The sequence below is a fragment of the Hypanus sabinus genome, chromosome 6, assembly GCF_030144855.1.
Source record: "Hypanus sabinus isolate sHypSab1 chromosome 6, sHypSab1.hap1, whole genome shotgun sequence".
NCBI classification, from domain to species: domain Eukaryota; kingdom Metazoa; phylum Chordata; class Chondrichthyes; order Myliobatiformes; family Dasyatidae; genus Hypanus; species Hypanus sabinus.
Genome location: NC_082711.1, coordinates 1,615,751 through 1,641,025, shown reverse-complemented (window position 1 = coordinate 1,641,025; position 25,275 = coordinate 1,615,751). Strand labels below are relative to the sequence as shown.

At 41.7% G+C, this 25,275-nt stretch overlaps 1 protein-coding gene across 3 annotated transcripts in view; it reads right to left on the bottom strand.

The window, feature by feature from the left end:
• LOC132395234 (poly(U)-binding-splicing factor PUF60-like) overlaps positions 1-25,275 on the bottom strand; it is an 88,250-nt gene that overhangs the window by 30,529 nt on the left and 32,446 nt on the right. For 2 of the 3 annotated variants that reach the window (XM_059971525.1, XM_059971526.1), the window contains 4 exons: positions 22,180-22,266; positions 17,451-17,540; positions 10,651-10,716; positions 9,281-9,442 (listed from right to left, as the gene is read on the bottom strand). In XM_059971525.1, coding sequence (XP_059827508.1) covers positions 9,281-9,442; positions 10,651-10,716; positions 17,451-17,540; positions 22,180-22,266 — 405 coding nt within the window. The remainder of the gene's footprint in view (positions 1-9,280; positions 9,443-10,650; positions 10,717-17,450; positions 17,541-22,179; positions 22,267-25,275) is intronic. The other variant, XM_059971527.1, reaches the window with a different exon arrangement.

Genomic DNA, 25,275 nt, shown 5'->3' with positions numbered 1-25,275 from the left:
GATTACAAGGATAGATGAAGGGGATGCAGTGGATGTTGTATATTTGGACTTTCAGAAGGTCTTTGACAAGGTGCCACACATGAGGCTGCTTACCAAATTAAGTGCCCAAGATATTACAGAAAAGTTACTAATATGGTCAGAGCATTGGCTGATCGATAGGAGGCAGCTAGTGGGAATAAAAGGATAATTTTCTGTTTGGCCGCCAGTAGCTAGTGGTGTTCCACATGGGTGTGTTGGGACCACTGCTTTTTATGCTGTAAATAAATGATTCAGATGATGGAATAGATGGCTTTGTTGCCAGGTTTACAGATGATACAAAGATTTGTGGAGGGGCAGGTAGTGTTGAGGAAACAGGTAGGATGCAGAAGGACTAAGACACATTAGGAAAATGGCCAAGGAAGTGGCAAATGAAACACGATGTTGGAAAATGAATGGTCGTGCAATTTGGTAGTAGAAATAAATGCGTGGACTATGTTCCAAACGGGGGGGAAATCCAGGAATCTGAGATGCAGAGGGACTTGTAAGTCCTTATGCGGTGCACCCTAAAGGTTAACTTGCAAGTTGAGTGGGTGGTGAGGAAGGCTAATGCAATGTTAGCATTCACTTCAAGATGTGTAGAATACAAGAACAGGGATGTGATGCTGAGGCTTTATAAGGCACCAGTGAGGCCTCACCTTCAGCATTGTGAACAGTTCTGGGCCCCTCATTTTAGAAAAGATGTGCTGGTATTGGAGGGGGTCCAGAGGAGGTTCACTAGGTTGATTCCAGGAATACAAGGGATAGGGCTCCTCTTGTCCTCACCTACCACCCCACCAGACTCTGCATTCAACACATAATTCTCTGAAACTTCAGCCACCTCCAATTGGATCCCACCACCAAGCACATCTTTACCTCCCCACCCACCTTCTGCAAGGATCGCTCCCTACATAACTCCCTTGTCCATTCATCCCTCCCCACTGATCTCCCTCCTGGCACTTATTCTTGCAAGCGGAACAAATATTTCACCTGTCACACCACCACCTCCCTCACTACCATTCAGAGCCCCAAACAGTCCTTCCAGGTGAGGCGACACTTCACCTGTGAGTCTGTTGCTGTCATATACTGTGTGGCATCCTGTCTATTGGTGAGACCCAACGGACATTGGGAGACCGCTTCGCCAAGCTTCCACATTCCATCCGCCAGAACAAGTAGCCACCCATTTTAATTCCACTTCCTATTGCAATGTCCATCCACGGTCTCCCCCACTGACAGGATAAGGCCACACTTAGGTTGGAGGAACAACACCTTATATTCTGTTTGGGTAGCCTCCAACCAGTTGGCATGAACATCGATTTCTCAAACTTCTGTTAATGCCCCTCCTCCCCTTCTTACCCCATCCGATTTATTTATTCGCTACTTTTTTTCTCTCTCTCGGCCCATCACTCTTTGCCTGTTCTCCATCTCCCTCTGGTGCTCCCCTCCCCCTTTCTTTCTCCCTAGGCCTCCCATCCCATGATCCTTCCCCTTCTCCAGCTCTGTATCCCTTTTGCCAATCACTTTTCCAGCTCTTAGCTTCATCCCACCCCCTCCTGTCTTCTCCTATCATTTCGAATTTCCCCCTTCCCCTCCTACTTTCAAATCTCTTACTATCTTTTCTTTCAGTTAGTCCTGATGAAGGGTCTCGGCCCAAAACCTCGACAGTGCTCCCTCCTATAGATGCTGCCTGGACAGCTGCGTTCCACCAGCATTTTGTGTTTGTTGCAGTAATATGCCGTGACTCAGTGGGAAAGTTATTGGAAGGTGTTCTAAGTGACCAGATACAAATATTACATGGAATGATTGAGAATACTCAGCATGGCTTTATGCATGGTAGGTCATGTCTAACCAATCTTATAGTTTTTCAAGGAAGTTACCAGGAAAGAGGATAAAGACAAGGCAGGGATGCTGTCTACATGTAAGGCATTTGACAAGGTATCACATGGGAGGTTAGTCAAGAGGGTTCAGTCACTTGGCATTCATAATGAGGGAGTGAAGTGGATTAGACATTGGCTTTGTCTGAGAAGCCAGAGAGAGGTGGTAGAGGGTTGCCCCTCTGACTAGAGGCCTGTGACTAGTGGTATGCTACAAGGATCAATCCTGGGTCCAATGTCTTGTCATCTCCAACAATGATTTGGATGATAATGCGGTTAACTGGATCAGCATGATTGCAGATGACACCAAGATTGGGCTGTAGTCAACAGCAAGGAAGATTATCAAAGCCTGCATCAGGATCTGGACCAGCTGGAAAGATGGGCTGAAAAATGGCAGATGGAATTTAATGCAGACAAGTGTAAGGTGTTTCACTTCAGTAGGACAAACCACGGCAAGTCTTACACAGTGAACGGTAAATGTGGTAGAACAAAGGGATCTAGGAATACAGAACTATACTTCATTGAAAGTGGCAGCACAGGAATACAGGGTTTTAAAGAAAGATTTTGGCATATTGGCCTTCATAAATCAACATACTGAATACAGGAGATTGGATGTTATGTTGAAGTTATATGAGCCATTAGTGAGGCCTAATTTGGTGTACTGTGAGCGGTTTTAGTCACCTACTGCAATAAAGATGTAACTAAGATTGAAAGAGCAAAGAAAATTTACAAGGATTTTGCCAGCTCTGGATGACCCGAGTTATAAGGAAGATTGAACAGGTTAAGACTTTACTCCTTGAAACGTACAGGATTGAGAGGAGATTTGATAGAGGTATACAGAATAATGAGGGGTACAGATTGGGTAAATGCAAGCAGGCTTTTTCCATTCAGGTTGGGTGGGTCTACAACCAAAGGTCATGGGTTAAAGGTGAAAGGTGAAAAGCTTAAGAGGAGCAAGAGGGGAAACTTCACTCAGAGGGTCATGAGAGTGTGGAACGAGTGAGCTTAATTTCAACGTTCAAGTTTGGATAGGTACATGGATGGTAGGAACATGGAGGGCAGGTCAATGGGAGTAGTCAGTTTAAATAGCTCAGCACAGACTAGATGTGCTGAAGGATATGTTTCTATGCTGTTCTTTTCTGATTATGAAATTATCCAGATTTTATAAACTGTATATAGACAGAAAACATGAATGAATGACATTTAATACGATGAAATTTGAAGACATGCAGCACTCCAGCCCATAGTAATTGCTGACTACAAAGCCATATGAAACTAATCCCATCTACATGCACATGATTCCTAACCCTCCATTCTCTACCTATCCACATGGTTGTCTAAATACATCTTAAATGCTGCTATCATTAAGTTATAATGAATGGGAACAGGCCCTTTGGCCCAACTGGTCCATACCAACCTCAGCAACCTCCCTGCTAGCTCCAGTCACAAATCTTCAACCCAAACCCTCTAAGCCTGCCCTCCCCCTCCATTTACCTATCAAAATGCCTCATCAAGTCACAATTTGTACCACTTAACCAATTTCTCAGGCAGCTCATTCCACAAACTTACGACTCTGTGTAAACCGTTCTGTTGAATCCCTCTCCTCTGACCTTGTATCCATGTCCTCTCAGTTTGGACTCCCAACCCAGGGGGAGAAAACTATAGCTAACCTCTCATCCATACCCTCATGAACTTCTGTGAGGTCACCCTCAGTCTCCTATTCTTCAAGGAACAAAGATCCAGCATGGCCAACCTCTCCCTGTAACCCAGTAACTCCCTCCAATCCAGCTATCCTCAGAAAACTCTTCTACACCCTCTCCTGCTTGACGATACTTTATATAACAAGGTGACTAAAACTTTACAATACTGCTAAGTGCAATCTCTGCAATGATTTATATAACTGCAACATAACATCACTCCTCCTAAACTTCATGTTTGTCTCCTGGCAAATTGAGAGCAAAGGTTTAGGATAAGAGGCAGTTTAGAGGGCATCTAAATACTTTCTCACTGAAAGAATGGTGGTAAATCTGCAGTTCACTGGATGGTGGCACCAATGACAAACACCTGAATCAGCATGAAAAAGGCAATGTAGGAAGTGTTAGAACTGAAGGGGTTAGTGTGACTAAGCTCAAAGACATGATATTCCTCAGGTCCATTTCTGTACGATAAATGTATAAAAATCACTAAGGAGAGTAGAGGGTGTCAGCTACAAGGACAAATTTCGCTAACATAGGATACTTTCTCTGGAGCTGAGACAAAGACCTGTAAGAAGCAAATAAAATTAGAGGCATGAATAGGATAGATAGTTGGAATCTTTCTTCCAGGAAGGATATATCAAATATTAGACGAACAGAAGGATAAGCATTCAAGAATGCGTTTTAGCAAAGACAGAGAGGAAGGTAAGAGGGGAGAGGCAGATGGAATTAGGGACAATATCATAGCTGCATTCAGAGGGACATAATGGAGGGTTTGTCTACTGAGTCTACATGGGTAGACCTCAAAAACAGAAAGGGTGCAATCACTCTGATGGGACTCAACTGGAACCCCCCCCCCCCCATCCCAAAAGCCAACAGGACTTGTGGGGAAAGTACACACAGGCAGATTAAGAAGAGGTCTAAAAACAAAAGGATTGCTGTCATGGGGGAAAGAGGGAACTTAAAACTTTCTTAACATAAACAAGGACCTTCTGAGTGCAAAAGGTTTAGATGGGGACAGAAGATGTTAGGTCTATCCAGGAGGGTTTCTTAAGTCAACATGTGGGTAGTCCAAGAGGGCCTGTACTGCATTTGGTGTTGGGTAATGAGCCGGACAGGTGACCAACACTGACAATTCCTTAGATACTAAGATTACTAGAGATAAGGACATACATAGACCTTTCAATTACAAAAACAGTAGGCATGAATTAAGGAGTTAATTCATTCAGCTGCTTTTTGGCAAGTTCATATCTGACAAATGGAGGGCATTTAAAGAGGAAGACTGGTGAGTACAGGACAAGCATGTTCCAGTCAGGAAGAGTATGGCAAGGCAAGAGAATCTTAGATGTCAAGAAGTCATTGATTTATGCAGAAGAAAAAGACATATAAAACTTAGGAAGCTAGAATCAAATGAGTCCTTGAGGATTATAAAAAAGCCAAAGTGAATTAGGAAAGCCAGGAGAAAGGATGAAAAGTCTATGCAAGTAGAATTAAAGAAAATCCCAAGACATTCCATATTTCCAACAACAGGATAACCAGGGAGAAAGTGGGAACACTCAAGCATAAGGGGGGAACATTTGCTTCAATGGAAAGGATATGGGGGAGAACCTTTATATCAGTATTTTCAAAGACACAAGAAGAGGAAGATCAGTGCCAAGAGTATAATATGCTAGGGCATTTCGAAGTAGAGGAGGAGGTAGTGTTGAGTCTCTTAAAGAACATTAATGTGGATGTCCCCAAGGCTGATGGGATATATCCCAGGTTATTCAGAGAAGCAAGTGAAGAAATTGCTGAGGCTTTGACCAATATATTCATGTCCTCTATAAACAAAGGTGAAGTCTCAGAGAACTGGCAAGTAGCTAATGTTGTTCCATTATTTAAGAAGGGAACCAGGAATAACCATGGAAACTAAAATAGACCAGTGACTAGGGAAGTCAGTAGTAGGGAAATTACTGAAGAGAATTCTTAGGGATAGAATCATTTGGAAAACCATAGCCAGCATGGCTTTATGTGAGGCAAGTCGTGACTGACTAACTTGAGTTTTTTTTTGATGAGGTGATGAGGGTAATGAAGGCAGAGCTGTGGATATTGTCTACATGCACTTTAAGACATTTGACAAGGTCCCCCTGAGTGCTCATCCATAAGATTAAGATGCATGGGATTCATGGTGAATTGGCTGTTTGGATTTAGAACTGACTTGTCCAAATTACACGGAGGGTTGTGATTGAAGGGTTGGAGGCCTGTGATTTGTGGTGTTCTGCAGGTACTGAGAACTCCACTGTTTGTGATATATTTTTTATATGTATGTATGTTGTGAATAGCATAGAAGACTGGCAATGAATAAAACGGGATATAGATCTGTTGCAGATATGAAAGGAGAAATGGCAGATGAGGTTCAACCTGGCCAAATGGGATGTTACACTTTGGTAGGTAACAGGTAACACTGTCAATATGGGGGGGGGGGGGGGGGGGAAGAAACTGAAAGAAACTGCAGAGGGTTGTAAATTTAGTCAGCTCCATTTTGGGTACTAGCCTACAAAGTACCCAGGACATCTTCAAGGAGCAGTGTCTCAGAAAGGCAGCATCCATTATTAAAGACCTCCAGCACCCAGGGCATGTCCTTTTCTCACTGTTACCATCGGGTAGGAGGTACAGAAGACTGAAGGCACACACTCAGCAAATTAGGAACAGCTTCTTCTCTTCTAAATGGACACTGAACCCTTGGACACCACCTCACTTTTCTTAATATACAGTATTTCTGTATTTGGCACTTTTTTAAAAATCTATTCAATCTACATATACTGTTATTGATTTACTTATTATTTTATTTTATCTATTTATTTTTTTTCTTTTTGTATTTATTGAACTGCTGCTGCTAAGTTAACAAATTTCATGTCACATGCTGGTGATAATAAACCTGATTCTGATTTAACTGCACATGGCATGCTTCTCTTTGCTCATCTTGGCAGAGTTCAAAAGTCAAGAAAGCTATAGCTTTATAAAACTCTAGTCAGGCCACATCTCGAATATTGCATACACTTATATAACCATATAACCATATAACAATCACAGCACGGAAACAGGCCATCTCGGCCCTCCTAGTCCATGCCGAACTCCTAATCTCACCTAGTCCCACCTACCCGCACTCAGCCCATAACCCTCCACTCCTTTCCTGTCCATATACCTATCCAATTTTACCTTAAATGACACAACTGAACTGAAGTTTCCCTTAAACTTTTGCCCCCCCCCGACTCTCAAATCATGTCCTCTCGTTTGAATCTCCCCTACTCTCAATGGAAACAGCCTATTCACGTCAACTCTATCTATCCCTCTCAAAATTATAATTACCTCGATCAAATCCCCCTTCAACCTTCTACGCTCCAATGAATAGAGACCTAACTTGTTCAACCTTTCTCTGTAACTTAAGTGCTGAAACCCAGGTAACATCCTAGTAAATCGTCTCTGCACTCTCTCTAATTTATTGATATCTTTCCTATAATTCGGTGACCAGAACTGCACACAATATTCCAAATTTGGCCTTACCAATGCCTTGTACAACTTTAGCATTACATCCCAACTTCTGTACTCAATGCTTTGATTTATAAAGGCCAGCGTTCCAAAAGCCCTCTTCACCACCCTATCTACATGAGACTCCACTTTCAGGGAACTATGCACAGTTATTCCTAGATCTCTCTGTTCCTCTGCATTCCTCAATGCCCTACCATTTACTCTGTATGTTCTATTTGGATTATTCCTGCCAAAATGTAGTACCTCACACTTCTCAGCATTAAACTCCATCTGCCAACGTTCAACCCATTCTTCTAACCGGCATAAATCTCCCTGCAAGCTTTGAAAGCCCACCTCACTATCCACAACACCTCCTACCTTAGTATCATCGGCATACTTACTAATCCAATTTACCACCCCTTCATCCAGATCATTTATATATATTACAAACAACATTGGGCCCAAAACAGATCCCTGAGGCACCCCGCTAGTCACCGGCCTCCATCCCGATAAACAATTATTCACCACTACTCTCTGGCATCTCCCATCTAGCCACTGTTGAATCCATTTTATTACTCCAGCATTAATACCTAACGACTGAATCTTCTTAACTAACCTTCCATGTGGAACTTTGCCAAAGGCCTTGCAGAAGTCCATATAGGGTACATCCACTGCCTTACCCTCGTCAACATTCCTCGTAACTTCTTCAAAAATTTCAATAAGGTTTGTCAAACATGGCCTTCCACGCACAAATCCATGCTGGCTACTCCTAATCAGATCCCGTCTATCCAGATAATTATAAATACTATCTCTAAGAATACCTTCCATTAATTTACCCACCACTGATGTCAAACTGACAGGTCTATAATTGCGAGGCTTACTTCTAGAACCCTTTTTAAACAATGGAACCACGAGCAATACGCCAATCCTCGGGCACAATCCCCGTTTCTAATGACATCTGAAAGATCTCCGTCAGAGCTCCTGCTATCTCTACACAAACTTCCCTCAAGGTCCTGGGTTGCTTCATTATTGGAAGGATGTCGGGGCTTTGGAGAGGGTACAGAAGAGGTTAAACATGATATTGTCTTGATTACAGGCCATATGCTGTAACTTGGGTGGTTCCCTCTGAAGCAGCGAAGGTGAGATCTGATAAGAGATTTAAGATTATGAGTCACATTGATAGACGGAAAATATTTTTGTTAAACAATGTCTAATATCAAATGGTATGCATTTAAGGTGAAAGAGATGTGTGGTGAGGGGGGATACCTGGAATGCACTGCCCAGGGTAGTGTAGAAGAAGATACATTAAGGGATGTGCAGATAAGCACATGAAAGTAAGGAAAATGGAAGGATATGGACATTATGTAGACATAAGGGATTAATTTAAATGGCCATTTGATTAGTAATTTAATTGGTACAGCACAACATTGAGGGCCGAAGAGCCTGTACCTGTGCTGTACTGTTCTATGTTCTATTTGGGGGGTGGGGGGGAGAGAGAAAACAAAGATGGTGCGTTGAGCAATATACTAGATATCAGCAGTAGTGATGGAAGTAGATACAATAATGGGATTTTAGAGGCTTTAAACATACTGATGAATATGCAGGATGAAGAGAGATTTGGATCATGTGCAAGCAGACAAAATTATTAATTTGGCATCTTCAGGTCTTACTCTGTGCTGTACTGCTCTATGCACAGGAAAATAATGCAAGTGGTTCAAGGAATGAATTACATCAACTGCTAGTTTAGACCAGAGAAGCTAGGCCTGCTTGGCTTACAGTAGACATATTGAAGATACAAAGGGAACTGAATCAGAAAGTGGCAGATTTTAATGGGGATATGTCAATATACAAGGTCAATTCGAGGAATAATAGCCAAAATCTCAAATTAGTGGTATCACATAAAACATTCATCAGTAATTTGGGTTATCGTGATCTCATCCAGGGTACTGTGACCTGTATAAGCACAAGTTGTACCTCAACAGAAGGGAGACTAATATCTTTGCAGACAAGGAGAGTTGGGACCTAGAATGACAATGCACCATTTGGGGAGGCAGAATCAAGTCCAGAGGGATTGGACGTCAGTATTAGCACCGTTTCACAGAGCATCCAGTGGAACTGTTAGCTGTTAACAGGGCTTAAATTTACCCAAGAATACAACCCAATACATAGAAAGGTGATGGAAATTAGAACCTTGTGCTTCATTGTAACAGAGTCCCATGACATATCGATGCTTTTGATTGGTCCAAAGGGAGCAAAGGCCTGACGAATGGTATCTTCTCCCAGCTCATAGTAAATTGATCCAACGTAAACTCGGCACATAATCGCCAACGCCCGCTGCCTCTGTGCTGCCATCTGATCCAGACAAGAGAAAAAACACAGTGAGTACATACTATCAGATAACCCATGCTACCACAACACCCTAACATAGACTCTGGACAATGAGAAAAGTAACAGCATTATTGTATGTGGTTAAGTATCAGGCTACATCTTTCAGGCAACTCTGCTGTATGCAGATCTCAGTAACAAGTGCAGTTTAAAAAGAGCATAATGGAGGGAAAATATCTAGCACTTACTGTGGTTCACACTATCTGAAACAAGCAGGGGCTCGCTGGGATGCCTTTTTGAAGTTTGGCTTTAACTTTTGTTAATTATGCCTGGAATGTCAAACTACCCACCTATACAATATTTGGGTGTCCTCATTAAAATGCAGGCTTTGTTCAGCGCATGCTCCAATAGGATGAAAGTGGGGGGGGGGGGTGCAGGAGATCTTAGCTGCAGTCCCATATCCAAATGTGCTGGTTAATGGGTAGCCTAACATCAATTTTACTTTCAGGCCGGAAGGGCATCCAGAGCCACTCAATACCTGGAATCAAAATCTTCAGCTGTTGGTCAGGCTGGGGAAAGGAGAAAAGGAGGCAAACAACATCCCACAGACAATGTTCCCTTTGTCAAGCAAAAAGTGAAACCTTTAGAAACAGTTAATCAGCCAACTTTGATGATCAATGAGAAAGCACAGTCCAGGCCACTTCCCAATGGTGGGAAGGAGGCAAAAGGTTTTAATCCAAATTTGGAAAAGGAACAAGAATAAAAGAAGCAACGAAGAAAGAATTAAAGGGGAAAAAGAATTTAAAACTTTCTTTCCACACACATCTCTACTCCCAGAGTGCTGCCAAAGCAGCTGTGGAAATTGTTCAGCAGATCAGATGTGATGAGAACCACAAAGAGACATGGAAACATCGCCTATCATGGCAAGTTTCCTCAGATCAGCAGCTTCAGTTTCAAAATATACACAAGAGGGTGAACAACTTCCAAAAAAAATGCTAAACAGGGAAAGGGCTGAAACTAGCTTTATAATGGATTTAAACTCCCACCTCTTTCTTCCACTCCATCTTAACATGACAGATTGGAATCTGCAATCAACTATCTGCACTGGTGTTTCTGCACCATATAACTATCACTCCTGCAGATGTGCTATCTTTGTGGGCTTTTAACCAGAACAAATCAAATAGCTCACAACATTTTCAAAACTCTGTCAGTGCTTTTGTGATAAGAGTCCCTACCTGATCTTTGGAGTCGAGACAATCGCACAGTTCCCAGCATCCCCATTTCCGAAAGGAACCCAGTGTCTGATGAGAGGAAGTCACTTATGAAAAAAATCTAATAAAGGCTTCTTTTAAATTTGAGGTGACAGTGTTATGAATGTGGTAGTGCCAGAGTTCCCTCCAATATCTAAAAAGGTTAACACCTCACTATTTGAAAATGTTTACAAGTGATATAAAACCATAGTGGCTTTCTGTTTTAGAACACGAGCCCAGAGCAAAACCCGTGTATACTGAACTCACTGCATTGACTTTGTGCATCTCTCTACATAAAATGAAGCCTCTTCATTGTTACTACTCCTACAAGCCTTACCTCCCACTAATAGATTCTGCAGTTTACACCAGTGTATTTAATGACTTCACACTGTCTGACCTCATTCCCTCTCTATAAATTACATCCCCTTCCTCAAGGCTACCTGAACATGCAAAAGGAAAAGACCGCACATAACAAAGATCACAAAATTGGCCACAGAATTTCAAACAGGACGTGGGAGGGGAAGACTGAATATATATCAAGATACCACAAGTGGAAGCAGCAATAGGCCATTCAACCTCTCATGCCTGCTCCATGATAAAAACCAAGGTTAAGCTCCATCACCCCCATTTTTGTGTACTAACTACATATCCCTCAATTCCCTTAACAGCTAAAAATCTATCGATGGCTGCCTGCTTCCTGACAGTCCAACCCCAGATCTGGACACTATAGGCAGTGTTAGAACACTGCTCCATTCAATGAGATCACCTTTCATTCCACTAAATGTAGGACAGAATAGGTCCAGTCTACTTCATAAAACAACTTCAGTGGTCCCCACCCAATCTGCTGTACAAGTGTTCCCAGCTATCAATTCACTATATTCCCTCTGCTGCAAGAATATCCTTCCTTTGGCCAGTCCACAATATTATACACTGCCTCATTAGGGCCTAAGCAGCAGTAGTAGACCTTACTCTTACCATTTGCATTCTAATTGCTAGTTATACAATCTTGAGTTATTTTTATACAAAAGATACCCAGGTCCCTCTGACACCATCACCCATCCATCTCAGTTTTAAAAAGTACAGGCAACACATACAAAATGCTGGAGCAACTCAACAGGCCAGGCAGCATGTATGGAAAGAGTACAGTTGATGTTTCAGGCTGTGAAGTATCAACTGTACTCTTTTCCATAGATGCTGCCTGGCTTGCTGAGTTCCTCCAGTATTTTGTGTGTGTTGCTTGGATTTCCAGCATCTGCAGATTTTCTCTTGTTTGTGATTTAAAAAGCACAGTCTTATCACCAGTTTGCCACCAAAGGAAGACCTCAATTTTCTACATTACATTGAACCTGCCTACCACATTCCTGTCCACTCACTCTGCCTGTCTATATCCCTCAAACTCCATTGGAACTCTTGGTCAATGGACCTGGCCCCATTCAGGATCACTGAACCCCACCATTCACATCCTCACAACTCATAATCAATCAAATGCGAAAAGACATAAATCACCAAAGATTCAGACCGTTGAGGTGAGAGCCTCCTTTGGTCACAGCTGACCATTAACTTTGTCTCCGAGCTGTCTAGATACACAAGCCTGCACAGTAAGACATGGACAGCAAGCTGTTGCCCATGTAGCAAGCTCCCCTCTCCACTCACCTGATGAGCCCAAAGGAACATTAGAGACCAACAGAGTTTGGTACCAGCAGCATTGAACCCAAGGGCTGCCTTGGGGACTCCACTCCGTATTTTTCCCTAGGGATTTACTCCTGAATCCTTACCCACGAGTGGGTATAGGCGCAAGGCACAGGAGATTTAAAATGAGTTTTCCTTCTCCTAGATGATCTGCCCAAAAAGCAACTGGTGCCAGTAAGCCACCTTTGCCCCTTCTCCTGTCAGTACAAGTGGTTCCACCAGTTTTAGTAGCTAAGCCACACGTGAAGGCCCAGAGCTGGACTTGGTTGACAGAGGTTACTTGAGGCGCAGCCAATGGAAGCATTTAATAGTGAGAGCTTGTCCCCATTACCACCCCTGGCTATAACGACCTCCAGACAGATGCAATCAAATCAGACCCAAGGCTGCTCCTTGCTGTACAACAGACAGCCAGCCAACAACAATAAAGGGCTTCCAAACAAAAGGTTTTCACTATGAGATCTCTTGGCATTTTGTTATGGTGCCAATCACCCCTTTTCAACTTTTAATCTAACCTACAATTAGGGGCCGAACAAAGTACATAAAATGTCAAACTAACTGGAGCCCTGATGTACATGCATACAGTTTCAAGTAAGCTCAATTTCTTTTTAAATAAAGAAACCCACTCTAATCAGAGACAGACTCAGGCTTAATATTACTAAGGCAACAAATAAAGAAGTGTACATGTTATGGAGAATTTCATACAGCTGAAAAGACCCAGAAGCCAGAGTAAAGTAACTAGAAAAACCAGAGGAAGATAGCTGGTTGGCCAGTTCACCATCCAACCACCCATCAAGCACTTACATTCTACTCTATAGTGTAGGTTTCAGTTTACTGCAGCCCATTCAGGAATCAACTTCACAAAGCAACACTCCAATCACTGAAATCACAACAGCCCCAACACAGGCTATTTGACTCAAGATTCCAGCTGGCCTCCTGTAGTACCAGCTTCCACCACCATCTTTGACAGCACACTCTGGACACAAGCACCATTAAAAAAAACTGGTCTCAAAAAGTAAGACTCCCTTCAGATACTATCATACTGGAAGAACTTAGTAGGTCAAGGCATTGGAGAGGGTGCAGAAGACATTCCCAGGGTGTTGCCTGGATTAAAGATAAACTGTAAAGAGATTGGATTAATTTCTGCCACACACAAACTGCTGGAGGAACTCAGCAGGCCAGCCAGCATCTATGGAAAAGAGTACAGTTGACATTTCAGGCAAAGACCCTTCATCCAGTCCTACAGAGCTTCAACCTGAAACGTCAACAGTACTTTGTTCCGAAGATGCTGCCCGGCCCGCTGAGTTCCTCAGCAGTTTGTGTGTGGCAGAAATTAATCCAATCTCTTTACAGTTTATCTTTAATCCAGGCAACACCCTGGGAATGTCTTCTGCACCCTCTCCAATGTCTCGAGCAATCAGAAGGGTCACCTGCCGTTTACTTAAAATCTGTGGCCCTTACTCCTGAAAAGTTATTGGGAACAGCTTTTCTCCACATTCCCTGAACCAGTCACGATCCTGCCCCTTTAACCAAACCAACTCTCAATTTTGACCTCCTCCAGGAACACATCAATCACTAGCTGTCCCAATCAAGCCATACACCTGAAATCTAGCACCCAAGTTATTCTAGGGCATCTCCCTCTACACTCTCTCCGACTTACGCATCCTAAATTGTGAATAGAAGCAAGCAATTTTCTGTACAGAAACAAGCAAGTTTCATGGCTTTTACCTGTAATATTAAACCTGATTCTGGTTCAATAGTCTAGCTCTGATCTAAAGTGGCCAACACTAATCATTAGTTGCTGAGCAGTAATCTGAAAAGCATACAATGCGACTCAGCAGTAAATATCCCAAGTGCATACTTAGACTCAGGGAATTAGTCCCAAGCGGCTATATTACAGTTCAAAGGGGAATTAATCCAGGATTCATAAATTCAGCACTGGGCTACACATCAGCATCTATAAACAGGAAAATGAACTGTCGGCCAAGGCTATGATGGTCAACTATTCTGTTTCCTACTAATTTTTCCAATAAAATTTTCTTCCCACATACTCATCAAGTGGGGAGTGGAGGTCACATGGTCACAGGAAAACACGAGAACAGTACTATACAGGGAGATATGAAGTTGCATCCAAGTTCCCTTTGTATATCAACGCCCCCAAGGTCCTACCCACAGACATTTGTCTTGCATTTGAACTCCTGAAGTGCAAGACCTCATGTCACCCACATTTAAATTGTTATAACCTGCCCACACATCTGTTCCTCACCTCCCATTGGTAACTTGGAAGCTCACCCTACAATCCCATCACAGTGAATGAACCATTATTACTCAGCTTTACTCAGTCACTCTACCAGCCTCTCATATTCAATAACCCATGCTGCTACTTGATAAGCCAATGGCTTTATTTTAAAATTTCCTCTACATCTATATATTTAAGCATCTCTCCATGGACTGATGTGCATTCCTACTTGTACTCATTACGTTCTGCTTTCAGTTTCCATATCCTCAGTCCTGAAACATGACCTAATTCTTCTGATCAACCTCAGATGTTTTGTAAGTAAATTCCTCTCAATCAAACCAAGGCTTTGATTAACTGTTATAAACCTATGTGTCACAGTCAGCATTTGCTACTGCTTGTGAGATGCAGCCCAAGAACACACTAAACAGAACATTCTGATTTTCCAGTTCACTATGTGTGCAATTTACATGTGCAAGAGCTGGTCCAGGAAGTTACTCTGCAACCACATATCCAGGATGCATAGACCTTGCAAGTCAGATGTTCCTCCAGCAGTCTGCACCATTATTACACTCCATTTTGATTCATCTTCCACAAAACCCAGTGAATTGTGCTCAGTGTCACAGTGCAGCTGTTTAAAATACCCAGCATGTCTAAGGATAGCAGCAATTCCAAAGTTATTATCCATAATTCTTTCAATCCCGAAGAGCTTGCTTTAGCAGTATCTAGAACACTTTAGCCTCAACATTATGCCACTACCTGGCCGCAGCTGAAGATGTTTCAAGCTAAAACCACAGTAATGCAACTTCAGAAGTCTTCATACATTTAACAAGTAACATTTTATTGGGAGGCTTTTGCCGACTGGCCCTTACCCTGTAGGGATATTTTGCCAGCTGTCACAGGTGAGAAACAGACCAAGAACTGTGAACATAGCATCCAAGTGGAAATCTCACAGTTAAGTTTAAAGTTAAACCATTTAAAGTTACTGACAAAACACATCAATTATGAATGACAGACAGGTATCTGGGAAGGGTGAAACACAGAAAAAAATAGGTGGAAATCATAGTAGGAATGTACTGTCAACCCAAAAATGGCAGGTACTTGCTTAATCATCTGTAACTCTAAGCCGATCCTTCATTATGCAGTTTCAGGCAGGAATCAGCTCACATCAGATTCATACAGCATGGGAAAAAATAACCTCTCAACAACCCAACACTACCACTCTACAGCAAATGCTACCATTTAATCTAAATATGCCTCTGTCATGCAACAGTGAATTCACATAATTGGAAAATAAGAGAAATCACGAAAATGTACAGAAGTCTATATAAGTTTTCAGCATATGAAACTCCAGTACAAACTATCTATATATTGAGAGCAGGTTCCTGATATGGCATATTCTAAAACCACAAGAGATTTGGAAACTTTGGCATCTTTATTTCAACCAGACACCATAATTATTCAGAAAAGCAGTAACTACTACAAGAAAATATAATTCAAGTTTTACAGAATACAGCGCATTATGAATGGCAATGAGAGTAGCTAAGTACTGAATGTTCTGCCATGAGGCATCTGTTGCACTGCCAATAAAATTGAAGAGCTCATCATGAACCTCCCGTTACAAAAGTACAGGTGTTCAAAACCAACTGAGAAACCCAGGATTCATGCAGGATACACTGGAATTAGTTAAACAAAGTGTTAAATATGCTGAACTGCGCACAAACAGGAATACCACCATCCATCATTATAATCCACACGTGCTCATGGAGAACTCATAGGCACAGAGGGCAGGTGACACCATTAACGTCATTGTTGCACAAGCACTCTGGCAAAAATAAATGTACAATGGTCCTGTGTATGTTACTCAAAATGGCTTCTTTGGTTTGTCAGGAAAAGGATTGCTTCTTTGTCTGATAAGTGTTTCTGTCGCAGTTGTTTAGCTTTAGACTTGCTGATATGGGGATTGTATTCATACACAGGACCATTGTACATAATGGAGATACTTCAAAAGTAGCAAAATTGAAATTCTGGGCAGAGGAAAATATAAACCCCTTCAACAAGAAATTAGTGCATCTTTCAGCAATCTACTTTTACAACACTCCACTAGTAAACAGCAAAGCCTACAAATTGCTCAGGTCGTTTAGAACCTTAGTAAATCCATTCCCAGAGCAAGTATTTTAAAGGATGATGATGACAACAAATTGACATTTAAAGCTATAACAGAAACCCAATCACTCCCAGGATTCCAACCACACACTGTAGAAAACTATGCTTACTGAAAACTATTAACAGATGAGGAACAGTGTTATACACGGAATTTCACACCAGAGGCAACAGGGGCCAATGAGTCAGTTTCCATGTCGTACAACTGCAGGTACTGTACAGGTACCCTTGCAATGCATTACATCATCCTCTGTCGGCATTTTCTACTCTCTAGTAATATGATGCAGTTGCATGGTATTTGAGAACAGTCATAGAACCTTCATTACATGGGAGCAAGGATACACACACCAAACAAACAATATCTTAAAATGCTGAAAATGGTCAGCAGGTCAGGCCACATCAGTGCAAAGATAAATCTTGTCAACATTTCTGGCCAGTAACCCTTCATCAGTTCTGATGAACAGTCTCCAATCCTAAACGTTAATTCTGCTTCTCCTCCCAGCAATGCTGCCTATCCAAGTACATCCAGCATTTTATTATTATTCTAGATCTCCAGAATCTGCTGTTTTATTTTGACTTAAGACTCGCAAATCAACATGATCCACAACATACATACAGTATGTTACAGGTGGTATCCACTGGGGACACAGCACTGACTGGTACTGCCAGAGTAGCATAGTGGGGTCCACCTAGAACTCACCTGCAGGTTAGTGAGCTGTTGCTGCTGGTGGGCGATCGTTTGCTTCACTAACACACTCTTGATGCTTTGTTCCATTGCATACTTCTTGGCCTGGAAAAGAAAAGAAATTGGAGTGAAGATTTTGCCTGTCATATGCTGCAGTTCCATGCTTACTAGATACAGTAAAGGCTCAGAGAATAGGACTGATATGTGGCATTAGCACCATTATTCATATGGACAAATGTGAGCTGCATAGGCAGAATGAATGATTTCACTCTGTACCAGAAGCAATGTGGTGTCACCCTAAGGAGTTTGTACATTCTCCCTGTGACCGTGTGAGTTTCCTCTGGGTGCTCCAGTTTCTTCCCACAGTCCAAAGATGTACAGATTAGTAAGTTAATCAGTCACATAGGTGTAACTGGGCGGTACATTTCCTCTGGGCCTGAAGCAGCTGCTACCGTGCTGCATCTCAAAAAACTTGTTAGATTCCTGCACAATACTTGCATCCTTCAAGTTCAGTACTTCAGTGTAGATGCTCCAGTTGTGATTCAACAATACTCTTAACTAAGAGGCAAAACACTACAGATCTGAGATGAAATGTGCCTGATACTAAACAAGACAGACACCACCTATTTGTTTAAAACTAGGGGGACACAGGCCTAAAATGATGAGCGGTTTAAAGGAGATTAGAGGGGTAAATTTTTCCCTAGCATGTGGGATAAGCTGCTAGAGATGGCGATGGCAATCACACTTAAGTAATTTCTGGACGAATGAACAAGTTTAAAGGATATGGAATTAATACATGCATGGGGTTAACATAAATAAACATGATAATCATCATACGAGATGGGCCAAAGCACCTACAGTCAGCCCTCCTTATCCGCAAGGGATTGGTTCCGGGATCCCTCTCGGATACCAAAATTCGCAGATGCTCAAGTCCCTTATTCAACCTGTCTCAATGTGTTGGACCTTAGGACCCAGCGGAACCCCAGACCTTATTTAACCTGTCTCAGTGCAGTGGATATTAGGACCCAGCGGCAGTGGTCTTATATCCACACTGTTTCTGTTCACGAAAATAATCATGATCACAACTGAAAATAAAGTGGAAATAATAAAGCAATCGGAAAGAGGTGAAATGCCATCAGTTAGTGGAAAAGCATTAGACTATGTCAGTCAACGATCGGAACAATTTTAAAAGATAAAGTGAGAAAGGCTTTGCCCAAATGAAAGCTACAATTATTACTAAGCAACGCAGTGGTTTAATTATTGGATTTTGATCCTCCACATCAACCCGGCGCGGTGCAGAGTGCACTCGGAAGCGATCTATCACTAGATCGAACTCGGGAACTTCTGTTCCCAAGCTCAGCGCTGAAACACACGTTAAGTGTTTTATATGCATAGAAAGGTAAAATATACACTATATACAAAGACAGACGTTTGACTAACTGATGCTAAATAATACTCGCTGTACCCGTTCTGACTTAATTAGTAAGATCTTCCAATTTTTTTCGATCCCAATCCACGATAACCCACGCACACCCTCCCTTATACTTTAAATCATCTCTAGATTACTTATAATACCTAATAAAATGTAAATGCTATGTAAAATAGTTGTTACACTGCATTGTTTAGGGAATAGTGACAAGAAAAAAAGTCTGTACACGCTCGAACAACAAGTGCTAGGAGAGCACTTCCGGGTTTTCGTGATTTGCGGTTGGTTGAATTCACGGATAAGGAGGGCCGACTGTATTTCCATGCAGTATAAGTATTAGGAATCTATGCCTCAATCTGTTTTTACTAATTGGGAAGTCTCAAACAAGTGGAATAGTCATGGGATAAGGGGGTGGGTATTTTAAAAAGAGGCACACAGGAAGTTCTACTCCCAGAGTGGTGAATCTCTGGAATTCTCTACCCCAGACAGATACAAGTCAACAGAAATATTTACTGCAAAAATAGACAAATAATTCAGACAGGCTAGAGGTTAGCGTATCGTTTTATAGCATTTGTGGTCCAGGTTCAATTCCCACAACTGTAAAGAATACCTTCCCATACCTTCTCCCATGACCATGTAGTGATTTGGTCTCTGGTTTCCTCACAGTCCAGACTACAGATTAGCAGGTTAATTGGTCACATGGGTATAACTGAGCAACACTGTCTTGTTGAGCCCCAAATCTCCCCAAATAAAAATAAAATAATTTTAAGGTGATTTGAGGTGAGTGTGGGGGAAATACTAAGTGGTGAGTGCGTGAAATGCTCTGCCAGCAGTGATGAAAGAGGCAGATAGATATATTAGGGGCATTTAAGACACTCTTTGATAGCCACATGGATGAGAGAAAAATAGAGGGATATGCATGAGGAAAGGGTTAGAATGATCCCAGGGTAGGCCAAAAGGCCTATACTATGTTGTACTGTTCTCTTGGTGTATGTTTTTCTTTGATCTATCAAGTTATTTTGTGACATCAGGGCTTTGCCACCAGCCCTCTTCCAAACCCCATGTGCTAATTTAAGGAAAGCACTGAAGTTCATCTCTGCTGCTAACCATCATTCTCTAGCCTTGGTTCCATTCTTGTGCCTCTCTTGTTAATGTGAGTGTTGTACAACAATCACATTTCTCAGAACTGCTTCAGAGAACAAACAGTAAATGTTGGTATGCAGGTCCATGATTCAGAAAACTAATGAACTTCACTGCAATCAGCTTGAACTTGTAGGCAGACTTTTCTGCAACTTCAGAGAGCTGATTGGGTCACACTTAGGGAAATGCATATCGGTTGGTCTCCATAGTATAGACTCACAGACCTCCTTTGATACCTCTGCCCCCCCCCCCCTTTACCCCATCCCTATCTATAATTTTAGTCTGGTTCTCTTTCTCTCTTTTTCCCCCCTCACTATAATCTCCCCCCAACCCTACCTTTCTTTCTCTTTTATTTCCCATAATTCTCCACCTTCCCCCCAGCCCACTTCTCTCCAGCTTATCACTTACCAGCTCTCTACTTCATCCCTCTCCCCACTTCTTATCCCCCCCTCGACCATCCCATGTTACTTCACTCCTGATGAAGGGTTTTGGCCCGAAACATCGTCACTACTTCCTCCCATAGATGCTGTCTGGCCTGCTGAATTCTGCCAGCATTTTGTGTTTTTACTGATTTTTACTTTATTCATTTACAGACAACAAATGTGGTCTCTGTTGCTGTGCCCTTTCTGCTGAACCCTTCTGATGTGCTTCTGCACACGTTTTGTTCCTAGCAAACATACTGAGTTTTGGTATCATCAGATTTAATTTTCATCCAAATCATAAAACATACAACAAAGAGCAAGCAGCTCTAAGAATGCCTGCACAGAACCTGCAGTCAGTGATCATCCAGTTGACTACTAGCACTCGCTTTGCATGATTAAATCTTGCTACAATCTATGTAAACATTACTTGCCCATCAAGCTTCCTTTCTCCCTTCAAAACCTCATTTTACATCAGTCAGGTACAACTATGCTTACCAAATACTGATTGGTACAGAACCTTCAACTTTTCCCACACACTGAAAAGTATTATGAGGGGCTTAGAGAGATCATGGAGAAATAGACTACACATGCTGGAATGTAGAGCAAAACAAAAAATCATGGCTGGAAAAAATTGCAAGGCAGCCATCATCTGTGGAGGTGTATGTGATGTGTTAACATCTGAGCTCAAGACACTGCATATGGAAAGGATGTTTCCTGTGGTGGGGATATCCAGAACTAGAGGGCACAGCCCCAAAACTGAGGTGTGACCCTTTAGAATCGACGTAAGGAAAAATTTATTTTACCCAGACAGTTGCAAATCTGTGGAATGCTCTGCCACACACTGCAGTAGCGGCCAAGTCTGTGGGTATATTTAAGGTGGAAGCTGTTTGTTTCCTGATTGATCAGGGGGTCAAAGGATTTAGCGAGAAGCAGGTGTATAGGTTTGAGTGGGATCTGGGATCAGCCATGATGGAATAGTAGAGCAGTCTTGATGGGCTGAATGGCCTAATTCTGCTCCTGAGTCAGGTGTATGGGATTGAATGGGATCTGGGATCAGCCATGATCAAATAGTGGAGCACAGACTTGTTGGGCTGAATGGCCTAATTTCACTCCTGTGCACCGGGATAGTCAAATATTTTTCCATGGTAAATAACAGGGCATAAGTTTAAGCTGAGGGGAAAAAGTTTTAAAGGGGATCTGAAAGCTGTTCAATTTTTTTTGACAGAGGTCAAAACCTGTAACATGGTGCCAGGAATGTTTCTCATTCTAACATTTCTGCATTTAAGAGGCATTTAAACAGTTACACAGGAAAGACATATAGTTAATGTATTTGCATGAGCAAGGTTGGTGTGGATATGGTTGGCTGAAGAGCTTGTTTCATCGGTCTAGGATATTTGCCTACTGCTGATATTAGCCTAAGTTTCTTGATCACATTCTTCAGCCTAAAAACACCATGCAGTATTTTAAAAAGTAATGTATTATAGCACAATGTACCAGTGGTACAGGATCAGAAGATCAGTGCTTAGATCCCTATAACCAAAGTAGCTGAGCTTCCCTGCCCCACCCCATGTAAATTTCTGTGCCCCCATACACACTGTCTGAATGCACTGACACACTCATGCTCATTGACCTTACCTCCAAATGGCAGTGGCCTCACTCTCTTAGCATTGAAAAAATTACCTTTCCAAATATGGCATGGACACAGGCGTTTCGATCCACTAAGTTGAGGGTCACGACCTTTCAGCTCTTTGCTTACCTTTTGCAGTGCCTCCTGCTGCTCTGGGTTGAGCGGTGGCAAGCCAAGCTTTGTCTGCCCATTTTCCAGCTTCATAATGTCACCACCCTGTATGGAAGCAGAGGGAAGTTAGTTTGCTACAGAATCAAACCCATCAAAACTGACCAGAAAAGGTAAGCGAATACTGTACCAAAAAGTTATATGGATCTTTTTTTGCCTTTTACCTTATCTGCTGAAGATAGCCAACTGTGGAATAACCATATAACAATCACAGCACGGAAACAGGCCATCTTGGCCCTCCTAGTCCGTGCCGAACCCTTAATCTCACCTAGTCCCACCTACCCGCACTCAGCCCATAACCCTCCACTCCTTTCCTGTCCATATACCTATCCAATTTTACCTTAAATGACACAACTGAACTGGCCTCTACTACTTCTACAGGAAGCTCATTCCACACAGCTATCACTCTTTGAGTAAAGAAATACCCCCTCGTGTTTCCCTTAAACTTCTGCCCCCTAACTCTCAAATCATGTCCTCTAGTTTGAATCTCCCCTACTCTCAATGGAAACAGCCTGTTCACGTCAACTCTATCTATCCCTCTCAAAATTTTAAATACCTCGATCAAATCCCCCCCTCAACCTTCTACGCTCCAATGAATAGAGACCTAACTTGTTCAACCTTTCTCTGTAACTTAATTGCTGAAACCCAGGTAACATCCTAGTAATAAGGCCAGCAATGATATCTTTGAATGGCAGGGTTGTGCTGAAGAGCCTGATGGACTAACCTGCTATTGTGAATCTTCTAGATTAAGGTGGACTAAAGCATCAAAAGAGAAATCTTTCTGAACTCAGGGAGCCCTGTAATCCCCAACCCTAATCAAAGGGCCCAGAAAACACTGCGGGAGTTTGCTGAATCTCAAGATTATTAAAGGGCAAATGGAAACAATCCATTATCACAGATCAAAGTGACTTCCTGAGTCAGTCCTATTTCCCTTTCTAAAACTAGAACAGCACAGCACAGCTTAGGAACAGGCCCTTCAGCCCACAATGTCTGTGCCAACTACAATGCTAATTTCAGCTATACACCTGCCTTCACATTGCCTGCTTGTTCAGTAACTCTTACCATTGTCATATCTGCTTCCACCATTCCCCCAGAACCAGTAACAAAAACCCTGACTTATAAATCCCCTTTCAACATTCTCCTTCTCACCTTAAAGCTCTACCCTCTAGAATTTCACACTTCACTTTGGGAAGAAGACATCATTTACCCTATGACTTCCAATTATTATAAACTTTAAAGTTGTGCTTTTTTTTAAGTATTGGATCCTTGCAACACACTACATGTAGTGGAGGTGGAGGCAGATACAGTTGCAAGAAAAAGTTTGTGAACCCTTTGCAATTACATGGTTTGCTATATTAATTATTCATAAAGTGTGGTCACAAGAACACAATTTGCCTAAACTAATGACACACGAATAACTGTACCTTTCAAGTCTTTTTTGAACACAATGTTTAATCATTAACAATCCAGACTGGAAAAAGTGAAGGAACCCCTGTATTTAATATCTGGTGGAACCTCCTTTAGCAGCAATAACCTCCACCAAAACATTTCCTGGGGCTACTGATTAGATTTGCACAATAGTGAGGAGGAATTTTAGAATTCCTCCAGACAAAACTGTTTCAGTTAATCATCATTTCAGGGATACCTTACCTGAACAGCCCTCTTCAGGTCATGCATCTCAATTGGCTTAAGGTCAGGACTCAAGACTTGGCCATTCCAAACCATGAATTTTCTTCCTTTTAAACCATCGCTGCTGATTTACTCATGTTTTGGATCATTATCTTGTTGCATTATCCAACTTGTTTCAGGTGACGGACCACTACCCTGACATTCTCCTGCAAAAACCCTTGATTCACTTTAAAGTCATTGTTCCCTCAATCAATGATTGGAAGCTCTCCAGGCTGAGGCAGCAAAGCAGCCCAAACCATGATGCTCCTTCCATCAAGCTTCACAGTTAGGATGAGGTTTTGGTGTTGCTGTGCAGTGCCCTTGTGCATTTCTACCAAAGAGTTCAACTTTTGTCTTATCTTTCCAAAGAACACTGTCCAGAAGCATTCTGAAACATCCAGGTGGTCTTGAGATGCTCTATTTGGGACATGTACTGTTTTTGGATCAGAAGAAAGACAAAGTTGCTACAGGTTCTCTTAGCGGCAAGCTAGAAATCAATCACCAAAAAGTGGCTAAATCCAATATCACCTACATTAGAAGATTGGCATTAAATTATTTTGGAAATATTTAAAATGGAAAAGATGACCTACACTTTCGAGAATTCAAAAAGAAAAATTTAATCAAATTTGGAATAAATGGATTGAATTTATAACCCCAAAGCGAGCAGACTTTGGATGACTCTCCTAATGATTTATATTGCTTTTCTCATCAACACAGTAATATTGCTAATGTAAGCACCCTTGGTTTTTTTGAAAATAGGGAATTAACACAAGTAAAGGAAAAGATTTGGGAAAGGGGAAAAATATGAAAAAATTAAGTAAATAAGTACATAGGGATTGGATAATTATGTTTCGGGGTAGGAGCAAACATGAACGAGTTAGGATATAAAATCCTACAATGGTAGTTACATAGGGTTACATATAATATTTTGGACCAGAAGTAATGGTTCATAAGAGATACATGGAAATTATTATTAGTCCACTATTATTACTATTTTTCTTAACAATTATTGTCATTGCTTAGTCTATTAGGGTGGAATTACAACTGCACTATTTAAGTGCCTTATTACTTCTTATATTATCTCAATGTGTACTTATGAATGTATAAAAATTATATTTAAATTAAATTTTTAAAAAAATTTAAAAAGGAATATCTGGGTGGGTCTTTTGCAAACTTGAGTCATGCAGCAATGTTTTTTTTGTTGCAGAGCAGTAGTTTCCTCCATGGTGTCCTTCTTGTTCAGTATTTTTCTTAGAGTGAACACACGAACAGAGACTTTAGCAAGCAAAAGAGATTTCTGCATGTCTTTTGCTGTTACTCTTGGGTTCTTTTTCACTTCCTTCTGCATTACTCCTGGTTTGATCTTTCCCGGACACCTAATCCTAGGGA